At 48.0% G+C, this 23,370-nt stretch overlaps 1 protein-coding gene across 4 annotated transcripts in view; it reads left to right on the forward strand.

The window, feature by feature from the left end:
• Nucleotides 1-23,370, forward strand: part of SPPL2A (signal peptide peptidase like 2A) — an 846,443-nt gene that overhangs the window by 571,423 nt on the left and 251,650 nt on the right. For all 4 annotated transcript variants that reach the window (XM_069624951.1, XM_069624952.1, XM_069624953.1 and 1 more), the window contains exon 10: nucleotides 7,871-7,945. In XM_069624951.1, coding sequence (XP_069481052.1) covers nucleotides 7,871-7,945 — 75 coding nt within the window. The remainder of the gene's footprint in view (nucleotides 1-7,870; nucleotides 7,946-23,370) is intronic.

Raw genomic sequence — 23,370 nt, forward strand, 5'->3', positions numbered from 1 at the left:
ACTTGAAATCCACAATGTTCCACTGACTTCTTTTTACAGTTTTGATCTTACATTAAGATGGTAGGGTCTCTGGAAAGTTATTGAAGGGGTTTTCCCATTGCTCCTGACCTACTCCCCCATGTGATCCTCCCGCAGAACACCACCCCCAGGGTCAGGATCAGGAAGTGTCTGCTTTTCCCTGGCCACATTAGAAGGGTACCAGGCCAGGTACCAGGCCAGGTTTTCTGGGGGAATCCTCTCTGATTCATCACATAGGTCAGAAGGAGACGAAGTATCTGGTTGCATTTGCACAAGTAGATTTACTTAAATAACTAGCAAAAAGTATCCGTACTACGGACTGGTTCAGTAGACAGAAATGAAACACTCTCATTAACATCAATGATCATGTAGCTCACTTTTCGAGTCGCTTATCGCTTGATGTGCTTTTGCACTCTGAAGTAAACTGCACTGAGAATCGGTGCATTTGGCTGGCTTACATACCCTGGAGCAGACGTGGAGGGGAGGCGAGAGTTGGCATGCTGCAACATACTTGGGCCTTACCTGTTGCCTCACCCTGGCACGTCACGGTGCAGTGCACTGCGGTGCAAATATCTGGGAAACGGTGTGTCATAGGGTCTTGAAACATGGTTTTCAATGTCGCATATGAACATCTTAGTTTTGTTCCTGGCATTGAGATGCTTCACATGAGCTTTGTCTGGTCCTTTTTACGACAACTGTGATGATTCTCCAATTCCGTGTATTACGGTGCAAATATCTTGGACATTGTGCATCCTAGGGCCTTGAAACGTGGCTTTCGAGGTCCCATACAGACCTCTTAGTTTTGTTCCTCGCATCGAGACGCTTAAAATGATGCCCAACCTATGGATCTCCATACCTTCCCACGATCATCCCTAAACCAGTCTCAAATTACTTTGAGTTGCAATGCTAGGTAGTACACCCTGAAATGTGGCTTCCCTAGACCTCCTTTGCTCCTCGGGGCCCTCATAGCTTGTCTCTTCACCATATTTTTTTTTCTGTTCCAAATGAATGCCACCATGCATTTTTGTAGGGACCTAAAGTATGTGATGGACACCCATATTGGCAGAGCCATAAAATAATAGAGTAATTTCTGAAGGACCACCATTTTCAAAACATGAATTCTCCCCATCCATGATATTGCTAGGGGTCCTCACTCGGACATCATCTTTCAGACCTTCTCTAGTAAGGGCTGGGAAGTTGACCCTAAAAGACGCATCCAGCGAACTAGTAATCATCACTCCCAGGTATTTTATTGCTTTGTTTGCCCATTTATATGGGAGGACCTCCTTCAACTCCTGTATCTTATCTGGCGAAACCGTTAGGTTCAACACCTCCGATTTGTGTGCATTTATTCTTAGGCCAGCCGCCTCTCCAAACTGCCTTAGTACACGGTCAATCCCCCCAAAAGTCTGCTCTGGATTCGTAATCGTTAACAGGAAGTCGCCTGCGAAGGCTGCTAGTTTGTGCTCCACCTCTCCAAAGGGAACCCCTTCCATTTCCCTGGTGGCCTGATTGGGGGTCAGGAGTAGCTCCAAGTGGATAGCATAGAGCAAAGGGGAGAGAAGACACCCCCCCCAGCTTCGTACCTCTAGAGACAGGGATACCTTTGCATAGATGTCCATTGATAGCCAGGCGTAACGAGGGCCTGCGATAGTTCGTTTTTATCATGGACAGGAATTTAGCCCCAAATCCCATCTTCTCCATGGTGCAGAAGAGGAATTGCCATTCAACCCTGTTGAACGCCTTTTCGGTGTCTAAAGCTAAGATTAGGGCCGGAATCCCAGCCTTGTTAGCCTTTTCAACGAGGTGGCTAACCCTCTGTATGCTGTCGTGGGTCTGTCTGCCTTTTATGAAACCAGACTGGCCCGGTTTGATGAGCTTTGGGAGGAGCTGATCAAGTGGTTTGAAGGTTTTTATAAAAGCCAGATGAGTATCCATCTGGGCCCAGCACTTTCCCCCCTGGGAGAGTCGCTATCGCCACTCGTACTTCCTCAGGCGTGATGTCCCCCTCCAGCTCTTGCCGCACCAGGCTGGTAATTCTAGGTAGCAGGCACCCTTCAAGGTAACTATTTTGGGCCTGTTGTGTAGGATTGTCCGATTCATACAAAGAGGAATAGTATGCCATGAACGTCTACATAATATCTGGCAGAACTGAACTAACCTTGTCCCCTTCTTTTTCTAATTTTTAGTATAGTTCTTGACGTTTCTTTCTTCCTTGGTATCCTTGCTAGCAGTCGGTCTGCTTTGTTAGCTTTGATGTAATACCTCTGTTTGAGGAAGAGCATCGACCGATTGGCTGCTTGCAATTGTAGGGCTTCCAGTTGGCCCTTGATTCCTCAATGCACCCTCCTGACAGCACCTCGAGCTCCCTCCACCATTCGAGGCATTATTTGTTTTAGCTTGGTCTCCAAAACCAGTTCCAACAGCCTTCTCTGCCTGTCCCTTCTAGATTTCAGAGCTAGAAGTGTCCCCCTCAGGGTGGCTTTGAATGCATAGAATTGGTGTGGTTGTAGGGGTGCACACTGTGTCAGAATTAGTTAGTTCAATAATATTTTGAATGCATCCCATATCATTTGGCAGCCTGCCCCTCCTGACCGATTGTTTTGGAAATATTCCACTATTTCTTCCCTTAGGGTCTCGTCCTTATGGATATATGCTGTATAGCACCACCTCCACAGCCCCCGCAAGGTTCTTTGGCGACCAAGGGAAGATAGGCCAGCAAACATGTACTGCAGTGGTATTGGGATTGGTATGGGCGGCATGGTATCACAAGTATGACTGACACAAAAGGTACCATTTGTAAAAGCTTTTTTAAAGTCTTTGGGTTTGGAAAAACTCCTACTTTGCTCTATAACTAAGAGTAGTCTTGACCATCAAATGATAAATAAAACAGTCCTAGTTGAGTCCGTCAAATCAAAATGGCCTATGCTAATAAAACCTAATGCATGCCCTATCTCGTGTACAAAAAATGTATAAAGGAGATATGTATGTAAAGGAAAATAAGTGTTCAAATATAAGAAATAAATATGGCTGAATCAGCTATCCTCTCCACGTTAGACAGCACAGAGTAAGGCGGTCCACGTAGGCAGGATGACGCACACTGGCTCAGGTTTTTTAACACAAAAACAGTTCAAAACGTGTCTCGAGGCACGCCTGGCCTTCCACGTTAGTCTCACTTTCCAGTCTTCCAAACAACGTTCAACAAAAAGTGCACGCCTGTCCCCCTATGTAGGGCTCAGAACTCTTCAAAACAAAAGTTCAACAATACTTGCAGATGGCTCCCTTCCCCAAACTTATTACACTTCGGGTATCCCTCAGTCGGGCTTAGACCGTTTCCGGATGTTGAAGACTTTCGAATGTGCGTGGCTTTCTCTACAGACCTCCGCAGGACCACTTCGACTCAAAGTTCAACGTTCAGCTTTTTACTCTCCCCTTCTCTCAGGGTTAATCTTGATCACTTCGCTTTTACAGTTCATTCACTTTATCGCTACAAACAATTCACCTTTCACTGAGACTTTCGAGTGGGCTACTTCCTCCGGACCACTCTGTTACTCAGTATCACTGGTTTCACAGCTATCCTTACTTCAGAGTTCATTCACAGATCTGCCTTTCTTCAACTTAAATCTTTCCTTACCAAACACCCGGTCTCTCAGGTCGATTGCCAACTCACCGGCTGTGTGCGTTTCTTTCTTGTCTTTACAGTTTTCCAATTCACGAGTCAAGGTTAGCACCACAGGCTTGGCCTCACCTGCCCAACTCTGCTGTTCACCCGGGAGGGTCGCTGGCATCCTTGAAACGCAAGCAGCCTTCTGGTTTGGGATTTACCTTCTCCACATGTCTCTCATGGCCCTTTGGCGGTAACAGCCTCCGGTTGGGAACTCCTGGGGTTCTCGACCCGCTGCTCTCGTCCCTTGGTCTGTCACTCTGCTCCAGTAGGTTCGTCTTTGCCCCGGAAGTTCTGATTTTTCTCGTGTTCCACCTTGCTCAGAGTGTGTCTCTATGTTCCACCTTTTATCCGTGTGAGGAGAGCTAATTGGTATCGGATGTACGCACTTAAAGTCAAGTGCCTGACTTGGCCTGACCCGATTAGCGGGACATGTCCAGTGTGATGTATAAGAGTTAATCTTGTTACTCAGTCACCCTCTTACTCGGCCCAGTGTTTCTAACGAAAGCTGGCGGGGGGTGGGAAATCGGAGAATCCTAAAAATAGGATCGGTTAGGTGTACAAAAAAGGGGGGGGGGAAATACTGCATCTCGCCATCGGCTACTACACCCACACTCCCTGAAGACCCCTCACCCGTGTGACCCTCCCGCATTGGTCCACCCCTAGGAACTGGATCCAAAAGCAATGGCCGTGTCCTGGCCACCTGGATGTCAAGTCCCTGAGGACTAGTGGGTGAGACACCCTTTGGTTTCTCACAGACGCTAGTGGGAGAAGCATGGAATGAGTCAGTGAGAAGGGCGGAATTGACCACCTTCCCTTCCCCGCTGACCCCCCCCTGTTTGGAAATCCTCAATTTACACCGGGGAGGAGGGGCGGAGGATTAAAAAAAAGAGGCGAGGGGTGCTGTAAAATTAGAGCCTGTTCAGCGGGCAAGAGTTGAACATGTTTAGCCATTGCAAACAGGACTTCAATATAGGTGAGAGGGAGAGATTGCACTACTTCTATTTAAGACACTGGCTGCTGCCTCCCGCGATCAGGAGGGTGGCCACCAGGGACCTTACCCCTTTTAAAAAATACACCAAAGCGGACTCTGGGGTTAAACATATTGTGGTGGCATTATATGGCATCATTAAAGAAGAGGAGGAGAGTTGGAAATTGAGCTATATGGAACAATGGGAGACGTTGGTGGGGCACCCGATTGAGATGGAACAATGGACCTGTGTGTACAAATCTCTAAACTCACACAGGCTATCCAAATCCAGGAAATGTGGGTTAAGATGATGATCCAATGGCATCTCCCCCCGGAGAAGCTACTCAAATACTGTCCAACTGCCCCAGAAACATGCAGAATGGATTGCAGGGAAGTGGGGACGTGGAGACATGTCTGGTAAGAATGCCCGCAAATTTAATCATATTGGGCCATTATTCGGGCAGCAATGGATGAGATATTTGGGCTGCGACTAATGGGAGGCCAGGGGCTAGTCATCCTGGGATGGGGGTGGTGTTGGAGGGGTTACCGACAAGTCACAAAGGAAGGCATATGTTATCCTGATGATCACAGGTGTACTGGTGATTGCCCAGAAATGGAAAAATAAGGAACCCCCCAATGAACATGAATGGGTGGGAAAAATCTGGAACTTTGTTGCACTAGTGTGGGTTACATACTCTATCCGGGGAGACCACCAATGTTTCCTTATGGAATGGGATTTAACTTTGACATTTCTTCAGCAAGACTCACAGGGAGCATGGTGCCCAAGGAAAATGTAACTTCTGGGGGTGATTTGACTGCAGATGGTTTGCGTGGGCTCCCGAAGTCTAGTAGTGTCAGGGCCACGGCAGAGGAAGAACACAGAGTCACGAAACACTGTAGGTGGCCCGAAGAGGGTCAATGGGAGTCAGGGGTAGGGTTGAGGGAGATCCGGAAAGGGTTAGCCTGGACGGTGAACACAGGGGGCCTACTGGATGGGCACGGCAGGAGAATTGGAGCAGGTTGTAGGGAAGGGAATACATCTGGGACAGGGGAGGGGTGTGGGTTTGGGGGGAGAGGCAGGGGAGGGGGAATTACTAATTGTCTCTAGTTTGAAAATGCTAATAAAATCTACTTAACAAAACAAAGAAATTATGCCCAACTTGATGTTTCGCCACTTCCAGGCTACTGTCTCATGCATGCTGGGGCTGAAATACGGGGAACGGGGTAGGGTGTCCTCATGTTATGTAGCCAGTGACGTCCAGAGGGTCCTCACAGGTAACTGTGCAGAATTTGCTGAGGAATTGTATAAGGAACAAACTAACAGATTTTCAGTTTTATATATATGTATATATTGTAAGAAAGCCTATCTACCTCTAATAGTAGGGTGCTTTCCCTGCCTTACATAAAACTAACTAGGGTACTTGTCATCAGTGAAATTGTCCAAAGTAATAGTCTGTCCTCCATCCCAAACTACCCTGTTCTGTCCCTACCGCTATTCAAAAAGGCCCAAAAGAAAAAAGGGGTCCAGGAGAATTACTACATTCTCCTGGACAGGCTTCTTCTACAGCCTCAACCAGTCTCTCTTGGGATGCTTCTGGTGATATTCTGAATAAGTTCCTTTATTTCTTCAAAGGGGCTCTTGTTTCTCCGGGTCTTCCCCTTTTCTACTGTGGGTACAGTTCCTTATTTCGATGACCAGAGACTCTGGGTCTTCCTTTTGTCCAAGTCTAGCAATGTCTCTGTGTTGCTTCCCTACTTCTGGTAAGTCTGTTCCCCCCTGGCCCATTTATTAAGTTCCACGAATAGTCCTTCTGTTGTACAGAGGCGATTGGCCCCTTTCCACTCCTTTCTTTCTTTCCAACTTTCTTTTAGCTTTAAGCAAATGTCTTCACTAGCTTTCCAATATTCAATTATACTAGGATGAGTATGATTGGTCCCTTGGTACTCTTCATTAGCCCCACACCCTCTTTCCCAGCCCGGGTCTCCCACTGCTCCCGTGACCTCTCTTGCACGGGCTGGCGTAACTGGTTCTTCTCGCAGGTCCAGGTTTCTCTGACTGACAATCTGTCAGTTTCCATTCCTACCTCCTTCAGCTTGCGGCCCTGCTGAGCCCGTCCTGGTACGGTCTCCGAGTTGTTCGAGGACCACACCGCCCACCCTCTCTGGGTGCCGCCACTGCTTCCAGGTCTTCTTCTGGCACCCAAGTCGAGTTTCAGACTCCTCAGTGCTTCGTTCTTCTCCAGGTTCCGAGCATCTGTCTGACAACAGACCGCTCCGCATCCCCCTTCTACTTTCTTTGCCCCTGTTTCAAACTTAAGGGCTCTGAAGACAAGAACATCTTTCATTGGTTCTGCCTTGGTTTTTATGGGGAAGCGTTGGGCTCTCCCAAGCGTAGGCACACAGTCCTTTGTTTCTTTTGGGGATATTTGCGGATAATATTGCAGTAGCAAATAGTGACTGGTTTAGAGGGAAGGTTTTGGTTCTTTGGTGTTCTGGTTATCTTCTCGGAAGAGGTTCCAGGGAGTTCCTGGACTGAAGTCCTTATCCCCAAGAGGGGAGTCTCTCCCTGTGAGGTCCTGCTTTCCGCCAGCCCTAGGGGGAATGTTGCATAGCAGGCTCACCTCCTTATCCTCACAGGGAAGTGCTCCTCTTGGGGAGGAGTGACAAGATCCCATGAATCGTCACATTGCATGTAGTGCATATATTGATGTTCCCTAAATGTACTCGTTATTTAGGGAAGACCTATTCATCCTCATTACAACTTTGCTGGTGCAGAATTAACATGCCAGTATTACCGTATACCGACATGTTTCCACACCGGCAAAGTACAAATTTGACAGTGGGGTGGAGGACTTGCCTCCAGCTAAGAGCTGGATGTAATTTTGCCAACCTACTGGCAAAAATAGCCATTATTACTGTGACGGTAATACAGGCAAATCCCCCCTCCATGGAATGGGATTTACAACCCTTACCGGCACTTGTAATCCGGCGGTAATACCGCTGGACCGAGTGCCAGTAACAGTGTTACCCTTTGCCAGTATCGTGGAGGAATAACGGCTAGGATACCTGCAAACTTATGATGAGAGGCATTTTTTTAATAAATTGTTTAATTTTTTGAAATAGTTGTTCTTGATAGGAGACCTAGCACTGCCATTGTAATATACTTGCAATTGTACTTTAAAAATGAAATTAACTTTGTTTCTTAATTTCTTTTCTAGGCATGTGTGATTCTGCTGGTCCTTCTGCTTTTGTATGACGTGTTTTTTGTGTTCATTACACCTTTTATCACAAAGGTACGTAAATAATTACAAACTATTATGTACTATATCTAGATCTTTAACCAAACAAACACACAGTGGCTAAAAAGACATGTAACGTTGATGTCGTAGCTGAAAAATGTTGTTAATACCTGGTCCAGTGTTGTGATTATCGGCGGAAGATTTGATCGCAACACACTTGCCTTAGGAACAGGACAATGCCATGCAACATGTGCTCGATTCCTCAGTTGGGTTGTGCCAGCCATGAATCCTCATCAGGTGGATGAATTAAGTAGCATGGGTGGTTAATAATAGTAACACCAATTACAGCAGCTAGAAGTGGATCAGTATGAAGTGCTGTATAAATAGGTTGTCTGATTTTTGGTTGAAAGTGTCTCCTCCGTTGAGACCACAAAGCACTGCGTTTTCCCTCCCAATGGTGCCTTAAGGTATGCTAAGCTATTGTGAAAAATGATAGCTCCTTTTGAGACATTTTTATGACAACAGATTTGCATGTCCCTGAAAATAGAAATGGCTCATAATTGGCCACAATACCTAAAAAAAAAAGCCCCTGACTAAAAACGATTTAACTGACTAAAAACGATGTAACATAGATTTTGCAGTGTTTGTATTTGTATCCATGGGCCCTCTCATTTTTCCTATTCCCACTAATAGAGACTTTGAATAAGACATGCAGACACTGCAAGATCTGTCTTATATGGTTTTTTTGTAAAAGCAAACTTTTGGCAGTAGTCTAAGATTATTTTGAGGAATTGTAGCCGTTTCTGAACCATTTCCTGACCACAGATTCTTGGGGCTCCAAAACAATAAAAATGGCTCAAAGTAGCCCCTTACCAATGAGAAATACGTGTTTCTGTATCTGCATTTGTACTTCCAGCCTGTCTTTCTTTTCCTATACGTGTGTTGAGATGAGGCAAGCAACAGGTGAGAGGGAGGTGGGAATGTAAGAGGTTGGCGACCCAAAGTAGTTTGTTGCACACTACTGTTAGTTTTTTATGTTCTGTTATGTTACTTTGGTATTGTACTGAACTAAATCACTACTGCAGTAGCTTCAAAGTGCGCAATCCTTGTCTAATGCATATTGTGCTCCTGCTCGGTGTATTCGGAGCTTTGTCTCCTGGGAAGAATAGCATGAGCTATTATGATGTAAGAAAGAAAAGAAAGCAGGAAAGTTTTTTGCACACACATGGAGGGAGTTCGGCAAGGCTAAATGCTTATATTAGTATGGATTCATGTTCGTCCATACTGCTGTACACAGAAAAGTATGTTTTGAGCTGTTATACATACTGGTTTCCGGGGCAGTTTTCGTGTATTACGAGATAGAGATTGGGTTGTGTTGGGTGCATGGGGAGCTAGAGATTATGCTTCAGCAACCCTGGTAGATATGTACGCTTAAAATACCTGCTGTCTATTTATGGTACCATAAGTAAGTTCCTGAATAATAATTCTGGGGCTGACAAGCCTCATCAGAAGGCAACCTTATCCAAGAGTATGACATGTGGGGAGTAATGTTGTTGGTAACAATAGGCAAGGGAGTGGGATAGACAGAATCAAAAAGTAAATAAGTTATGTCTTGCTCTGGACATAAAGAAAATAATGTTTGTGTTCTCTATAGCACTTCATTCAACACTAAGGCCAACTCATGGTACTGAGGATTGGTGGGCGGGGAGGGTGGTTTGTTTCATGCTTCAAGCCATCAATGTAAGCACCCGATGTTAAGATGAATTTCTAGTATCTGGCGTAGTGGACAGATTTCTTAGAGGCAACCCCAGTTATAGTGAACTGGGGAACTCCAAGAGTTTAGTGTGTGGACCAGGAATGAGACGCAGACACAAAGGACTCATGGTGATTACTATAAACCTTTATTAAATAATAAGTGTTTGGAAAATACCTGCCTGTCCCTAATATAGGGGGTATTTCCCTACCTCAACAAAAAACTAGGGGGCGTGGCCTGGAGCTCATGGCGAGTGGAAGCTGAGTCGCTGTGCTCCGGCCAAGAGGCCGTATCTTGATTCTTTTGCCTGCCTGAAATCACACCTGAGACGGAAAGAACTGGTTCCGAGGGAAGGAGAACCGACCCCGGACACGATACTGTAGTTTTCTCCTGGGTTCAGACCTCCAGACCCACGGATTCTTCCCGGCAAACGTCCCCCCCCCTCTGCTGGCGGGACCTAGGATGGCGGCCATCTCTTGAAGCCGATGCCGGAGGAAAACGCTAGCCGCCTTCGCAGCGAAGCCGATCCACAAGCTGCTGCCACAATCGAAACAAGGAGGAGGAGTGTCCCCCTCCACCCGGGTCCGATCTTCTGTTGCCACAGCTACCGACCGGGGAGACAACCGGGCGCTCCCGTCCGGGGAGACTGGGCCCGGGCCCTGGACTACGGCACCGTGAGTGGACACGCTGCCCCCCCCTGGTGCGGGGAGCCCCGCCATCGACAGCAAAAGAAGGTGGAGGTGAGGAGAGCACTGGTTGAGGGCATGAACCAATCGAACATGTGCTGTTGTGTGCCCCTCCGAGAACTTGAACACTGACCCTGCGAAAAATGGACCACCCCACCTCCGGAACCATAAGCTCCCCCAGACCGCACACCAAAATCACTGGGCTGGTGGGGGCATTGCTGAGGAAGCGACGTCCACTACCATCTACCCCCACACAACTGAGTGGCGTCTCTGAACGCCCCTCATCATGGCGGCCAGGAATAAGACGAAAACAAGCACCATGGACACGTATGTATCTGCTAAAGTGAAAACTTCTCCGCAACCACGCACTTCCACCCCCGAACCTCCCCAAGCAAAACCGGCGGACTCCCCCGAAAATCAAGCCCAGGTGCTGGAGGCAATTGCATCACTGCGCACATTTATAGATTCCAGAATCGAGGGGGTTTAAATCCGAGCTACAACTCATGCGCCAGGATGCCCGCAACCTAACAGAAAGAGTGACCACTGCCGAAAGAACCATAAAAGAGACGTCAGACGACACAGTGGAGCTGAGAGCTAAGGTACTGGTCCTGGAACGAAAGGTGTTCACACTTGAGGCCAGGGCTGAGGAGGCTGAGGGCCGGGACAGACGCGCCAACATCAGAATACTTGGGGTCCCGGAAGGAAGTGAGGGCTCGAACCCGACAGCCTATATAGAATCCCTGATACAACAGGAGGTGGGCGCTGGAAGACTAACGCAAGGATTCTCAAATGAAAGGGCGCATAGATCACTTCAGAAGAGACCCCCACAGGGCTCACATCCTCGCCCTATAATCGCTAAAGTACTCAACTTCCAGGATAGAGAGACCATCCTCCGGCACTCCAGAGAGGAGGGCCCCATTGAACGCGGGAGCTCTAGGATCACAATCTACCCCGATTGCACCCCGAAAGTCAAACGGGAGAGGAACTCATTTGTGCCGATTAAAGCCTGACTCAGGCAACTGAACCTGAAGTACATGCTGTTATACCCCTCCAGACTGAAAGTGATCCACAAGGGGAGGGCGATCTTCTTGGAATCCCCAGCAGCTGCAAACATGTGGCTGGAAGACAACAATCTAGCCACAGATAAAGATCCTCAACCCACGGAAAACTGAAGAATCCCCTGCGCTTGAGGCATGGACGAATCCATGACTCATAAAGCTAACTCGGACGCAAGGCAAATGACCAAAGAGAAAGTAAAATCACCCAACAGTTAGCAACGTAGATGCGGCCCTCGCTCGGCCCACGCCAGGCACAGAGCCAACCCCACGAACAGTTCAGGACAGGCCAGTTGCCTGACCGACCTCCCTCGTGCCTGACACCCGGATGGGTCCTGACGGTACGAGAGCGCCTGATCACCAGAATGAACTTGTCGTTTCTGGGCGCACCAGTTCCAGTTTTGTTAATTGTTTTGTTCACACCACAGTCCTCGAAATATTAGGAGAGGGGAAGCATGAGACCGGAGGCCCTTGGGGGCAGAGGATGAGAAAACACCAGAACCCAGGGGGAGAGCCTTACCACCTGGAGAAAGGGCCGCCCCGTGAAAACTGGGGCGACCGGAAAGATGAAACCAAGACACCAACTCAATGGCACTCCAATTTAAGGTGATGACGTGGAATGTGAGGGGTATGGGCACGTACCTGAGAAGGAATCGGATCCACTCTTACCTGCGCAGGAAAAAGGTATCGATAGCGATGCTTCAAGAAACTCACCTCACGGAAGAATCCACAGCCAAATTATCCGAAAGATGGGGTGGGATCGGAAGAGGGGCGCAATACTCCAAATTTGCTAGAGGAGTGTTCACATGGGTGAACCCGACTGTGCCCTTCCAGCTATTGGACTATGAAGCCGACAATGAGGGCAGATATCTAATTATATGGGGTACTATCGAATCCACGCCAGTCTGCCTGGTGAACTCATACTTTCCGCAACACTGAATACCCTCACCCCTCGAAATGCTCAGTGCTAAAATGATTCTTCGCAGAGAGAGTGCCTTCATATGGGGTGGCGACTTCAACTGCATCAGGAACGGAGCTATGGACAGATCAGACCCCCCCGTCATTTAAATAACCCTGCATCTAACGCGCTAAACACCACAATAGAGCAGCTCGACCTAGTGGACATCTGGAGGGAACAACATCGCACCGAGAGGTGCTATTCTTATTACTCGGCCCCGCACAAGGTCCACACGAGGATAGACTATCTGTTCATAGATCGTGAGCTGGCTCAACAAGTAGACTCCACATTGTATCTAGGCAGAACCATATCCAATCACTCACCGCTGATTATGCAATGGGCTCCTAGTGGACCCAGACCGCCAATCCCGCTATGGAGAATGCCACCGGCAGCACTCACAGACCACGCATTTAAGGAGGAACTTGGTGCTAAACTGGAGGAATACCTAGACATTAATACAGGCTCGGTGTCAAGTTGGAGCACTTTATGGGAGGCCATGAAGGTTGTAACACAGGGAGAAGTTATATCCGGTGCTGGTGGCATCCGCAAGCATCTGAAGTTGGAACTGGAGAATAAGATTACACACCTGGAATCCGAAATCGATATCATGCCGGACGCCGAAACAGAACTGAAGGGCACCCGGGATGAGTCCTTTTGGCCTGGAATAGACTGTCTAAATTCGACTACACGACCTACATAGCCAGGGCACATAAAGAAGCAGATAAGCCTGGTAGAATGTTGGCCTGGCTGTGCAAACACGAGCTCCCAAGGCACCTCCCAACTGAAATAACTGACGAAAGGGGGACAACCCACAGGACGCGACAAGATATTAACTCTGCATTTGCGGCCTTCTACTCCAAATTGTATGCCCACGATACCAAAATACCAGTGGAGGATATAAGGGCTACACTGGCTGAGATTGAGCTCCCAAGACTGACGGAGGCCCAAAGAGAGCTACTGGAAGCGGAAATCACTCCAGAAGACGTGACGGAGGCGATTAGATCGCTATCCACCTGCAAGACCCCCGGGAGTGACGGGCTTCCGCCAGAATTCTATAAAGCGTATGAAGCAACCCTTGCCCCAATACCCCACAAGGTGTATATGGAGGCATACGAAAACGGAATCCTACCCAACTCCATGAAAGAAACAATTATCATCCCTATACTTAAACCCAACAAACCTGTCGACAACTGTGAATCATACCACCCAATCGCCATGCTAAACTATGACTGCAAGATCCTGACCACAATTCTGGCTAAGAGGCTGGCAGGGTGGTAGGAACCCTGATTCACGAGGACCAGAATGGTTTTGTTCCAGGACGCAATACTACCGCGAACCTGAGGAGGCTCCAACACATCATGGCAGAGACCTATGATCGAGATGAGGACCTAGCAGTGCTATCGCTAGACGCTATAAAAGCCTTCCATTCCATCTACTGGGAGTGGCTGATCGAAGCGCTAAGGGAATTCGGCTTTGGCGAGAGCTTTGTAAAATGGGTCGAGGTATTGTATAATACACCGGAAGCGAGAGTGAAGACTGGAGGGACGGTGTCCGAAGCCTGGCCGATACAGCGGGGCACGAGGCAAGGATGCCCGTTGTCCCCGATGTTATACATACTGGGCCTGGAGCTAGTGGCTGCCTATTTCAGGAAACAACACTTCGACGCGGGCATTGGGCTGGGCAGTGACCATGCCATAATATCCATGTATGCAGACGACGTCCTCCTGTATTTGAATAACCCTCAGCTCAATGCACAAGTCGCGTTGGACATCCTCGACAACTATGCCCGATACTCTGGGATAACATTTAGCAAGCTAAAGTCGTGTGCGTTCCCACTGGCCAGACTCAGGGGTCTGGATAAGTTCGACCTTCCAGACGTCGGGATACAATGGCAATTAGAGAAGTTTAAGTATCTGGGAATCGAAGTGTGTCATACCTCTGCGCTCACGCACGAACACAACACTGAAAAAGCAGTAAGAGCCCTCCGCAAATCCATGAACTTTTGGTCGAAGCTACCACTGGCAGTAATGGGCAGAGCGGCAATAGTCAAGATGATAGTTCTCCCCCCGTTTCTTATATCACTTCACGAACGTCTGCTTCTACATCAGACCTCCCTTTTTCCAGAAACTAGACTCTCTAATCAAGGACATCATATGGGGGTCATCCAGACACAAGCTCTTGGTCTACACTTACTCTCCCATACAGGGAAGGAGGGATACAACTACCCGATCTGCAAAAGTACTACCTAGCTGCACAGCTCAGCCACGTGACGAAATGGCTCTCTGATGACCCGTCAGCCGAAGTGGGGAGCCTGCGTCATGCGACCTCCAAGCTATTCCCCAAAGAAATGCTTTGGAACCCGACGAAACAAACATCCGAAGTTCCCATGATCGTTACCCTGGGCAGGCATATATGGGCCAGAATTGGCTTCCTTCGACAATTAAAACATCCCTACGATCCCAACACCCCCATCCTGGTGGATGTATGCAAAACCCAGGCAGACTTAGGGACAGTCAGGAAATGGGAGAGAGCCGGAATCTACACATGGGGTGACCCGTTTGAAGACGGCATGTTCCGAGAACTTGAATCGCTAGAAGCTAATGAAGGCATCTCGAACACCCAATTCCTGTGGTACCACCGACTCAAGCGGACAGCCAGGGCACAGTGGCCGGTCTGGCCAGAGGAACCTCCACCGGACCCCCTTCTCCAGGAGATGTACGATCTAGCAGACGGTTGGAAGCCGGTCTCCCGCTTATACATCAAACTGAATGATAGACCCAATCCAAAAAGCGCATCCCTGAGACAAAAATGGGAAACCGAATTAGGGACCACACTAACTGACAGTGAATGGGAGCGAATACTACTATACCCCAAAGAGGTGTCGAGGAACATTAGATTCAAACAAGTTCAATTGAATGTGCTATACAGAACATACATGACCCCACTAAGAGTTGCTACCTTTAATAAACAAGCATCACCGAACTGCCCCTGGTGCGGAAATGATAAAGCGGACATGATCCACATGTTCTGGACCTGCACCAAAACGGCGAAATTCTGGTCCATGGTGGAAAGCACTTGCACCGAAGCGGGACTCGCAAGATACGAGTGGAACCCAAAGGAATGCTTACTGGGAGCCCATCCCAGACTCAGCAAATACAAACACCTGGTCAAACTAATGGACCTAGCCTGCATCCTCGCAAAAAGGTCCATAGCTATGGCATGGAAATCACCAGGGGGCCCGAGGCACGGACGTTGGCTTAAGGACCTGGAAAAGTGGGCAGAGGCAGAGACCAGAGCCTGGCAGGATGGAATCCACTCAAACGATGATGACTCCAATGACACCCTAGAATCATGGAAGGCCCTGTTGCGTGACATCCAATACGCCTCGGATCACAAATCCCCCTGAGCTCTCACCCCTGCAAGAGACTTGTCTGAGGTTTAACCCCAAGAATCGACAATCCGGAAACCCATCCCCCGTGACCTTGGGTAGTCCGACTGCCAACCCCTCTCCCCCTCACCACAATTCAAGAGCAACATGTTGAGCTACGAAGAATGTGGTAGTTAATTAGTTGTTTGTTTGTTATTTTACAGTTTGATGGTTATTATGTACTTATATAAATGCCAATAAAATACTTCATTAAAAAAAAAAAAAACTAAGGGCATTTCCTGTGTCAATATGTCCAAAGCAAAAATGTCCTGTGTCCAAAATCCTATTCTAGGCCTCTCATTCTAAAAGTAACTCTAAGATGTTAAGGGTATTGTCTTTGGCTTGGAAAGTGCACAAATGATTACTTTCAACAAAAAGGTGTACATTCAACAAAAGTTCCAAATGGATAGTGTCCACAGTTCCAGGGAATGACTCCCTTCCCCAGGTTTTCTCTCCACCAAAATAGAAAGTTCAAAAGAATAACCAAGTTCTTTTTAGCCCAAGAGGAAATCCCCCTCCTCTTGGTGTACAATCCACATTCAATGCAATTCAAAATCCTATGGCCATAAATCTTCCTTGGGATTCTCTTTTCAAAATAACACAAATGCAACTCAAAATCCTAAGGACACAAGTCTTTCTTGTGATTCTCTTTTCAAGATACCACAACTTGGATGCGGATCCCAGACTCGCAAAACTCTGGGTATACTCCCCTGCCAGGTTCTCTCCTTTGCACAATTTGGATGTGGGTCCCTGACTCGCAAAACACCTGGTATACTCCCTTACATTCAAGATCTGTGAGCACCGGCTTTTTCATCAAGTTCCTCTGATCACTGATGTATTTGTATCTCGCCAAATACTGGGACTGTGTAAATCAGTTTGTGATGTAAGCCGTATGAAATTTGCCTCCCATTCCAAATAGAAGATGCCTTCTCCAGCTCTGTCTCGGGCACCTGACCTGCCACTGAAGTCTCAACGGCTTTAAGACTGCTCCCTTGGCTTCTCTGACCCAGCTCGGGTCGTACTCTGATTTCTCTCTCTCTCTCTCTCTCTCTCTCTCTCTCTCTCTCTCTCACTCTCTCTCTCTCTCTCTCTCTGTCTCTCTCTGTCTCTCTCTCTCTCTCTCTCTCTCTCTCTCTGTGTCTGTCTCTCTCTCTGTCTCTGTCTCTCCAATTCTGGCAGCACGTCTCTGCAGCTGGTGGCGGTCTGCCCGTCTCTCTGGCTTGCTTTGCCGGTGCAAAACTCCTCCTTTGCCCCGCGTCCCACTACAGCGTCTCACCTGCATGTGGGAATGCATCTCCGATCCAGACAGCGCCTTCCCCTTTCTTTGAGCCACTTCAATGCCTCGCTCGCCACCTCCTGGATTCCCAGCCCATCCTGGGAATTCTTCTACATGGTTCTCGCGCGTCTCCTTGCTCTCCTGTCCGCTTATAGCTTGGCTTCCCCAGCAGTGGCAAGCCGGTCGGATCTCTCTGTTGCTCTCAGCTGTTCCATCTTTGTACTCCTGCTTCAAGAAAGGGAGTTGCTCGGAGCTAATAGGCTTCATTCAAGCACTAGACTGCTCCTTCTCGTTCAGCCTAGTAATCTTCATTTGGGTAGTATTCTTTGTGAAGGGTCAGGAATGAAACTCAGACACATTAAATGTGGTTTTGGCTAAAGACTTTTATTGATAAATGAAAAGGGGTTGGGAAAAGGCATTGCTGTGCCTGCGCTAGAGGTGTTTCCCTACCTAAACTCAAAACTAAAGATTTGTCCGTGTCAGAATGTCCAAAGCAAAACCGTCCCATGTCCAAAGTATTATTCTGACCCTCACATTCTAAGGAAATGCATCTTAAGGTGTAAAGGATAATGATAATTTATTATGTGCATGTACACGAGTTTCTAGGTGCGACAAGACAAGGGAGGGAAGACATGGAGGACAAGACAAACGATCTTACTAGGCCTTGTGTCATTCAGATTGCGCAAGTGTGAGAGCGAGAAGTGCAAGGGTAGAGGGAGGGGGAGTGCAATGGAGAGGGGAGGGGAAAAGCAGGGCAGCAATGCTCTGAGTAAGTATAGCCAGGGCAGCACGGCTCTGGGTAGTGCAAGGAGACAGGGACTGTAGGGTTACAGTTACAGCCCCTAAGTGCGTGGTAGGCCCGGAGGAAGTGCAAGGGTGACTGATCAAGAAAGAACCTGGTACCCATTGAGACTCTGAGGGGTAGCCAAGCAACCAATCGGAACAGCAGACAGGTAGGTCAGCAGTGGAGGGAGAGAAAGCAGAGGAGAAGAGGAAAGGTTTGAGCTGCTTCCAGACCTTCAGTGGTCGGGCTCAAGTTTGAGAGGAGCAGGGAGGCCATTCCAGAGGGAGGCACCTGCAGAGGAGAGATATCTACCCCCCACTCTCTGCCTGGAGAAGCATCTGACCCTTAGAGAGTTGGAGGTAGCTGAGCAAAGGGCGCGAGAAGGAAGTTATTTTGGAAGACAGCATTGGCTGTAGTGCGGGCCTCGGCCCTGGCCCAGAAAGCCTTGTGGATAATGCAAAGGCTATTGAATTTGATCCTCGCAGCCTCCTGGAGCCAGTGGAGAGATTTCAGGGCTGGAGAGATACAGTCCCTGGGCTTAAGGCCAAGGATAAGTCTTGCAGTTCTGTTCTGGATTAGTTGCAGAGGGTGGAGAGTAGAGGAAGGCAGATGGAGAAAGAGGCTGTTGCAGTAGTCCAGCCTAGAGATAACCAGGGCTCTGGGGACAGTGAGCTTCTGGGGGAAAGTGAGAAAGGGAAGAGTCCCTTTGAGGAGGTGCATCTGGCAGTGGGACTTCTTGGCAGCCTCCGAGAAGTGAGGAGAGAATGAGAGAGTGTAGTCGAAGATGACACCGAGGTTTTTTGCATCGCAGGAAGGCGAAGGAAGAGGGCCCAAGGCGGGCGGCCAGAATGAGAGAGGAAAAGCAGGAACAGGGGTCCCAAGGAGAAGGATGTCCGTCTTAGTGGCATTAAGGCATATATCGTTGGAGGCACACCAATCCTGAATCGCGGATAGACAGTCAGGAATGAGCAAGAGAGGAGAGGAGGCTGAGGGGTGCCAGAAGGAGAGCTGAGTGTCATCTGCATAATACTGAAAGTTAGAGGAGAAGGTAGAGATCACATGGGCAAAAGGGGCCAAGTAGAGGTTGAAAAACCAGTGTGAGAGGATCGAGCCCTGGTGGACACCACAGGTAGAGCGAGAGGTGGTGGAGAGAAAGGGACCAAGTTGGACCTGGGATGGGCTGTCCAAGAGGAAGGAGGTCAACCACTCCAGGGCCTGATCCATGATGCCCAGGTTCTCATGGAGTCGATTGATCAGGATGGCGTGGTTGACTGTGTCAAAAGCAGAGGAAAGATCAAGGACGACGATGATGACGGAAGGACTACTGGAATCAAGGTTACAGAGCAGATCTTCATAGGTGTTCAGGAGAGCACTTGCTGTGCCTATGGCAGCTCGGAAGCCAGACTAATGGTCATGGAGACAACCAACAGATTCAGTGCAGAGAGTAGGCTGGGAGATGGCCAGTTTTTCCAAGAATTTGCCCAGGAAAGGGGTGATGGAGATTGGGCAATAGTTTTCCGAGCAGGTAGGATCGGCAGACGGCTTCTTGAGGAAGGGGTGCACATGGGAGTGCTTAAGGGGAGAGGGGAAAGTTCCAGTGGCGAAAGAGTGATTACAGAAATCGGCCAAGGCTGGAGCGAGGGTGTCAATATGGCCCTTAAAGGTTCTGTAAAAGCAGGGGAGCACCTGTTTGGACGACACTTTCATAGATCAGACTTGTCTAGAAACCTTATCAGGTGTTGCCAGAGAGAAAGAGCAGAAAGGAGGAGGCGAGGGAGAGATGGCCAAAGGGGGGCCGAAAGAGGGAGAGGATGAGGAGATAGAGGATAGGATGTCCTGAGTTTTAGTGGAGAAGTGAGAGGCCAGAGCCATACAGAGGGCCTGGGTTGGAGCAGGAGAGGTAGAGACTGCAACAGGATTGGCTGGTTTCTTGCAGATTTTAAAGAGTTTGGCTGTGTTGTTAGATGCCACCGGGACATAGACTTGAATGTGTGCTCTCTTCTTGGACAGGACATAGTCTGTATTGCCTTTGGAGCAGGCAGCAAACCGGTTTGTCAGAGGATGCACCCAAAGCCCTCCACTTCCTCTCAGCCTCCCTGCACTTAACTATCAGGACAGCTAGGTCAGAATCATACCAAGAGTTGCACTTGGAGGTAGGCTTCAGCCGGATTCTCATGACTGGGGCAAGGATGTGCAGGGTGTTGGAAATAGAAAGATGCAGATTAGAAAGGCCTGTGTCAGGCTGTGAGTCAGCCGCAGGAGTAGGAGGAGCAGAGAAAGTCAAGGCAAGGGCATCCACTGACACATGCTTCATGGGCCGAATGACCGAGAAGGTAGATGGCAGAGCTGTGGGAGATGGGGGGGCTTTGGGGGTCTTTACCTGAGGGATAGAGAGTTTCAGATGCAGAGAGTAGAAAGTGGTCAGTCCAAGAGAGGAGTGGTGAGAGGGTTAGAGAGGGGGGATGTCTGAGGTGATGAGAACATCCAGAGTATGTCCGCCAGAGTCTGTCGGGCCAGTGGTCATAAAGGAAAGAGAGAGAGTGTGGCAGAGGTTGCGAAAAAGGGCATAGGTGGATTTTGAAGCATCCAGGTGGATGTTGAGATCTCTGAGGAGGAGAAGGTGAGTGGTAGAGCTAAGGAGATAAGAGGAGAGGTCAGCCCATTCAGAGAGGAAGAGGGCGACCTGGCCAGGTGGCCTGTAGATCCAGGCCACAGTTGGAGAGAGGCAAGGAGAGATAGAGAGCCTGCAGACCAGGCATCCAAAGGAGGAGTTGGCCTGCATAAGGATGACAGAGGATGGGACCCACTCCGGAAAGATCAGGGCTACTCCATCTCCATGATGGTTGGTTCTGGGTTCGGAGAGGATCTTGTAGCCCACAGGAAGGAGTGTCAAAACTTGTGACAGAACTGCCCGCAAACCAATCCTCGGTTGAGAGTAAGGACATCTAGTTTGAGTTCTTTGAGGGGGTGACAGATGTCAGAAGAGTGTTTGACAGCAGAACGAGAGTTGGGAGTAGCGACGCAGAGCAGGTTCCCACATTTGAAAGACTTCCGCAGAGGGGTACAGGCTTGAGGTACATATTGGGATGGTGGTAGAGGGGCCTTCAGTGTTTTAAAGTTGTCTAAAGGTGGAAAAGAATAACTCCAACAAAAGGCCTCTCAAAGATATTGCCCCTTAATCCAGAGGGTGTCTCCCTTCCCCTGGATTCTTTTTCACAATTTCTTGACGATATTAGTTCTGGTCTTTTCTCTTGTTCAATATCTAAGGCACATATATATTTAACTTTGGCCTTTGGGTTGTCATGATATCTGGTATACTTTCCTGCTAGGGTTTCACAGTTTCCCTATATTCATACACTTGCGGTTGCCTGGTTTACTTTCTTGCCAGGTTTTCTTGTATTTGTGCACTTGTTGTTTCTTCAGATTCACACAGTTGTAATAGCCTGGTGTACATTCCTACCAGGATGTCTTGTCTTCACACACCTGTAATTGCCTGTTATATTCTCCTGCCAGGACGTCTTGTTTTTGTTTTCACACACTTGCAATGGCGTGGTATACTCTCCTGCCAGGGATTCTTGTTCTCACACTGTCAGGTCCAGGTCGAAAAATGCTGATCCAGGGTGGTATCAACGCTTTGCAGTCAGGCCCCTGCAGTCTCATCTGTGACTCAGCAGCCTGAGGAGCTCCAGCTCGTACTTTTTTGCAGACAGGCTGCCCATACTGCAACCCTCACAGCTGTGCAAGCCGTGTCTGCTTCCCACTGATACCACCCTGGATCAGCATTTTTTGACCTCCAGCGAGAGGATCATACAGAGACCAGCCCATGCGGCTAGCAGATCTCAAATTTAGCGCCTGTGAAATCTATTAACCCATAGCACAGACGTCAATCTACACAGAACTCTGTCATGATGAAGGCCGTGTTAAAGATGAGGCACACCTAGCCCACCTAGAAACTGCTGAAACACCTGGTGTAGACGCACTACTCCCCCCAAAACTACAGCACATTAATGCTGTTTACGCAAGAAAAATAATTTTGTGTACCCACCATTGTTCTATGTGTTTTCCACAAATGTTGACTTGAATATGTACACTGTAATTTGTGAATTTCTTGGCAAATCCTAATAGGAGTCGGGTTTGTTGCACACACACAATTTGGAGATTGTCCCAAAAAATGTTTTTTTGGCACTGTGTGTTGTAAATATCTTTCTGTTTTTTTGTCTGATTGTTCTGTTTTAGCAAACCATTTTGATGTCTTAATTTCTCTAAATGTTGGATTTATGTCTTTTTGCACACAACTCTAATATAAAAAAAATTAGATTTATCTCTACAACATACTATAGAAGAGTGATTCCTTCCTTAGCAATGCAGAGTTTGATAATACATGTGGAGGTGTTGTTCTGAGCCTAGCATCCTTGGACCTATTCATTTGTATCTTTTTTTTTTCCTAGTTAACCGTCCTGGGTAGAATAGTTTCCACACCAGGAGCCCTATTTTTTGATTCATTTCATAATATATTGCCTCAATTGTTGTTTGCTCACACTTCATTCCCCACCTTGGCATCACAGGTTAATTTACATTGTCCGTTAAAGATTCCCTTCTGAGGCAAATGTGCCTTTAACTTCTTGCTTTCATTATTAAGAAACGATTTCTTCTCTTTATCCGACTTGGATTGTTCAATGTTTAATATACGGTGTGTTCGTCAATAAGCCCCGGTGCTCCCTTCGTCCCTGTATGGACTCTCCGCTGTTCGTGGCGTCTCCTGTTCTGACTGCAGCTCGCTGATGACAGCCGAAGGACTCTCTCTCCTTCGCGCTGTTCGGCTTTCAGTTTCCACATCTTCTGTGACTCTGGCTGGGCTTCTCCTTTCCTTACGGCTCTCCAGTAATCAATCTTCTGTGTGCGGTTTTCCACCAGCAAAAGCCCAGGAGCACTGCTCTCGCTTCTTGTGTTCCACAGTGAAATCTTCTTTTTGTTGTCCTCTACTGCTCACTGTATGAGCTGGTTGGCTCCAACGTGCTTCTTTCGATTCTGCGGCCACTCGATTAGAGCTGCAGTCCACTCCCACCAGCAGTCAGTCTGCCATTTCTTCTTGTGATCTTCTTTTAAACCTCCCGGGCAAAGGAGTATCCTCACAACAACTAGACAGGGATGTTATTTCACCAAAATCCCTGGGGTAGCGGAAGTGGCATCACACGACCATTGACCTCATCACAGGAAGTGATGTCATTTGACCCCAGCCCGAAGTGACATCAGGGGAAGCAATGGAACACAACCTTTAACCCCTTGATAAAACAGGGAGTGGCATCACATAGCAACTGTTCCTAATTACACTACGAAAAATAGGGTTACGATGTCAGTGTAATGTGATATACATTTCATACAAGAATGGATTACCATATGTATAATTTTTTTTATAACTCTTTTATTGGCATTTCATAAACAAGAAAACAGAACATCAATTTCTTAAATGAAACAAACAGAAAAAGGAAGCTTAACGAAAGAAAAGTACAACAGAGGAAGCATCACATTTAGATCTCAGA

This window comes from Ambystoma mexicanum, chromosome 11 (genome assembly GCF_040938575.1).
Source record: "Ambystoma mexicanum isolate Mex_15411 chromosome 11, UKY_AmexF1_1, whole genome shotgun sequence".
In the NCBI taxonomy this organism is placed as follows: domain Eukaryota; kingdom Metazoa; phylum Chordata; class Amphibia; order Caudata; family Ambystomatidae; genus Ambystoma; species Ambystoma mexicanum.